The following is a 4,104-nucleotide window of genomic DNA, read 5'->3' on the forward strand; positions in this document are numbered from 1 at the left end:
GTTGCACATTTGCCTTAAGATGTAATAAACAAAATTATACTCCGAATACGAGTTTGAGATTATTTTCTGGATGTGAGACATGAACCAACAAAAATAAGTTTGAGTGAATTTTCTCCTTTCACCATAGCAATCCGGAATTTTCACATGAATGCGTGGCAGAACAAAGCCAAAAAGGTTTTACAGTTTCCTGTGCCATGTCTCCAGCTGCCACTATTTTACATGCCCTCTGTAGTTTACGACCAAAAGATGTTCATTTAACAGGAACTAGAGCAACAACCTAAAACTGAAGGAATTAGCATAGTCCTAAATTGATGCCTACTAGTTCTAACCAGCTCATTAGAGTTGGTCTGTTGCGTAACTTGACCTACATCTTGTCTTGTAGGTTCTCCATCGCTCACTGCTCACCAGCCTTCAAGTATGTTGTAAAACCTTTGCCGGAGTATATCCATTCATTAAACACATCAGAGTTGCTCTCTTTTGGGGGGCTTGGTGGGTGAGCAATATAAGAAACATCATCGTGAGATGGAATATCTTCAATCTTCAGTGGTAACCTAGCCTCAGTGAGCATGCTTTGCAGCCTAGGCTCCAAGTTCAGATCTAACAAATTTCCTACACAGGACCTCAATACAGATTTCCCTATCTTCTTGCATCCCCTAGTAGTAGCACATTTGATCCCCCATGCGGCATTCTTTAACTCACGTAACCCCTGCAAGTGACAAAACAAATACTGCATTACACATTTATTACTATATAATGCAAATAATACAATGAAAGTGTTGCACACACGTACAATTCAAGCTAGTGGCGGACCACTAGGCATGTAGCCAGTCCATTCAATGCTATCTCGAGGATATGGAATAGGTTTATCTGGGCTGCCCAAGCACTGAGAATCGAAGAATACTGTGTACATACCATTTTGTTGGAACCAATGTCTGTAATCAGGTAAACTAGCTATATCGAAGGGAATTTCCTCTGGCAACACACTTGCTTGAATCCGATCATATTCTTGAACATAATTGGTATGGAATTTCTCCCAGTTATGCGATTTTCCTGCATAATGCTTAATTTTTCGCAGTCTCCGAACCTCTGCCTCACCACGTGGAACAGAAGGTGGAATGCACTGTCTTAATCCAAATTGCCGCATAACCCTATCTGGATAGTGAAACTCCACAATCCAAAAATGCATGAGTGGTACTCTAGAAAACCACCAATCAGAATCATCATGAACTTGGATGGGCATCTGCTCCAGAAGATCATCATATGGTTGCCAATGAACTGCACCTTCTCGAATCAAATCAATCTGATTCCAATAATATTCAGTACCTATATATATTTCATTGCAAGTTAAGAAAATTATTTGTGGAAATGATGTGTAATAAATGTAGTTATTAGAATACAATACCAGCATTATGAGGGACATCAAACGCATGTGCAGCACACCACTTTGCTCCAAAAATAGGATTATAATCCAAATGTACTTCTTCATCTACCTCTTCATCAGGTTCCTCTCCTTTCGGCTTCTCAAAAATAACTTTAGGACGACCAAGTGGCAAACGGGACCAAGACCATAATTGCAGCAGCAATAAAGGCCCTGAAATTTCCAGTCTCTCCTTCTCAGCACACATGCTCAATTGTCTGTACAACAGAGCCAGAGCAGCTGCTCCCCAATTATACTCTGTTGGCTGTCCTAAATTTTGCATAAATTGGAGATACATAGCTGGCACTCCATCTCCAGATGTATCCGTAAAGACTATGGAGCCAAGGATTTCTAGAACAAGTGCTCGAGCATGCCAATTAATCTCCCTATCCATTGGATTATCCGGCAACACATGGAAGCGTTCTCGTAGTTTGCCCAAATTTAGAGAGTATTGTGAATCCCTAACAACAATATTATCATCACCTTTTCGCCTTTTCTTTTGTTTCATGTGTTGTTCATCCACGGGAATCCCAAGCAACCTCTCAACTAATTTCGACCATGGTGCATCAGCTATGCCAACAAGTGGTTTACCATGGATAGGCAGCCCCCACAAACAACTGATGTCTTGCAGTGTAATAGTCATTTCTCCTACAGGTAAGTGAAAAGTATTTGTCTCGGGCCGCCAACATTCCACCAATGCTGATATCAAGTATTTGTCGACATTGATTTTCCTCATCTTTGCAATCTGATAAAAACCAAGGTTCTCTAAAGCTGGGCTACATAGAGGATCAAATGGGATGCCAACACGGTGACACCGTACGTTCAAGGAAATATTAGGCTGCATTAATACATACAGAAATCAGTTTAAGCCAAACACTAAGTGTAACATACCACATGCAAATTCAACAAAGACTCACATTTTCCCAAGCTTTGGATATTTTATGTTGACTGTGAGGCATCCATAATAAATCACTAAAACACCCATTTGTATTCATTTCGGTCGTGTCACAAGGTAAAAGGAACAAGTAAGCCTTCCAGTGCACCGCATCAATCATTTGCATTTATTCTTCAGGATACTCCACTACATAAACCTCAGTAAATCATATTCTCTCTCAGTATGAGCTATGCTTATGAAACCAATGAGAAATCATTAAAGCTGCTGCATCAACAATATCAATCATTTACTGTCAACTACATACTCAGCACGGTTCATTCCACATAAGGAGATGGAAGTGCTGAACACTAAGTAGGTAGACAACAACAATAAGCCACACATGACATACTGACAAATGCAGCTATGCAGCAACGATAAATTCAAAAGGATCATCCACACAGTGGAAGCGTAACAAATACAGTCATCCATTAGCATCTGATTTAGAATCATGGAAATGACGCAATCATAAGCACACTCACCATAGTAAACCAGATTTTGAAGGTTCTCTTTGCTAACTTTCTTAAATACATTGCTTTTAATCTCGGCAAAATTATTGGACACCAAAAGAGCCAATAGTGCATTGCTATGTTCAGGAATAGACTTTTTTCACTCAGTATCAATGTCAATCTATTAATCAGAAGAAGAGACAAATACCATGCAAGAAATAGAAGAACATACAGCTTGAGGGGAAAACTACAGAGCCTACCGTCCTGTGCTCCGGCGGGTGATGATTGAGGCTGCGAGGAATGCTGGGACGAGGAACGAAACTGTTGTGCTGAACGCGGTCGAGAGAAGAGAGAAGGGCCGTCAACTCCGTCAAACTCGCTGTGGTGGCGCAACCTAGTTTGACCTTGAGGAGGTGGACGAGGAGATGAGGCAGAGGTGGGAGGCTACCACGAGGTGTTCTAGGGGATGACAGGGAGGCGGCCATGAGGAGGTGGGCGAGAGATGAGGTGGAGGGCGGAGGCGACCGTGGAGAGGTGGTCGAGGGGATGAGAGGTGGAGGGCGGCGGCGGCGGCGGTGGCCGTGGAGAGGTGGCCGAGGGGGCGATGGGCTGATGGGCCGAAGCTGCTGGATTCTGGATGGAGCCCAGCCTAAACGTGGACGTGATTGATGCTAGCGTCCAGTCCAGGACGTCGCTTATACTAGCGTCCGTGCATGGACGCCGTATTGCCTAGCGTCCTTACTATTTCTAAAAAATGTAATTATCCTTTCCTCGTTTCATAATTCCGTGATTACTAATTACTATTAATAAAAAAAATCGGTTTCAAGTGCGTGGAAGCATCGGTAGCATCACTGAAAAGATGATACTGGTTCCAGATACTTCTACGTATTGCAACACTTAATGGAGCGAGGACGATGATGTACACATTGCACTACTTTATGTAGCCACTTAGAGCAACTCTAGCAGACCCCGCAAAACGCCCGGCCCGTAAAAATTCCGGCGAGTATGCGGGCTCGGGCCAATTTTGCGGCCAGAACAGACCCCGCATACTCGTCCGGCCCGCAAAAACTTTTGCCGCAGCCGGCAAACCGCCCCTCCCCCGAGCGCTATAAGTGCGGTTCCGCGACCCTTTTGCAGGTCCAAACCTTATCCCTCCGCCGCCGCGAGCCATCCGATTCCCCTTTCCCCTCTCTCAATTTCTCGCCGCCGGCGACCCTCCGCCCCGCCTCCAGCCGCGATGTGGGGGCGAATGTGGAGCTCCGGACGCGGCTCCGGCAGCAGATCTGGCCGGGAGAGGGACCCGGAGC

At 44.5% G+C, this 4,104-nt stretch overlaps 1 protein-coding gene across 1 annotated transcript; it reads right to left on the bottom strand.

Annotated features, from left to right (window-relative positions):
- Positions 1–394: 394 nt before the first annotated feature.
- On the bottom strand, positions 395–2,412 carry LOC123494878 (serine/threonine-protein phosphatase 7 long form homolog). Its single transcript, XM_045231356.2, has 4 exons — positions 2,335–2,412; positions 1,403–2,255; positions 1,196–1,323; positions 395–706 (listed from the first exon to the last, which is right to left on the bottom strand). Exons 1-4 carry the CDS (start codon positions 2,410–2,412, stop codon positions 395–397), a joined length of 1,371 nt encoding a protein of 456 aa, XP_045087291.2.
- Between the last annotated feature and the right edge of the window lie 1,692 nt (positions 2,413–4,104).

This window comes from Aegilops tauschii, chromosome 7 (assembly GCF_002575655.3).
Source record: "Aegilops tauschii subsp. strangulata cultivar AL8/78 chromosome 7, Aet v6.0, whole genome shotgun sequence".
NCBI classification, from domain to species: domain Eukaryota; kingdom Viridiplantae; phylum Streptophyta; class Magnoliopsida; order Poales; family Poaceae; genus Aegilops; species Aegilops tauschii.

Coding starts and splice junctions, on each gene's coding strand:
- LOC123494878 (XM_045231356.2), bottom strand. CDS start 2,412: ATGAATACAAATGGGTGTTTTAGTGATTTATTATGGATGCCTCACAGT. Junction 2,256..2,334: donor TATCCAAAGCTTGGGAAAAT/GTGAGTCTTTGT, acceptor GTATTAATGCAG/CCTAATATTTCCTTGAACGT. Junction 1,324..1,402: donor TGATGTCCCTCATAATGCTG/GTATTGTATTCT, acceptor AAATATATATAG/GTACTGAATATTATTGGAAT.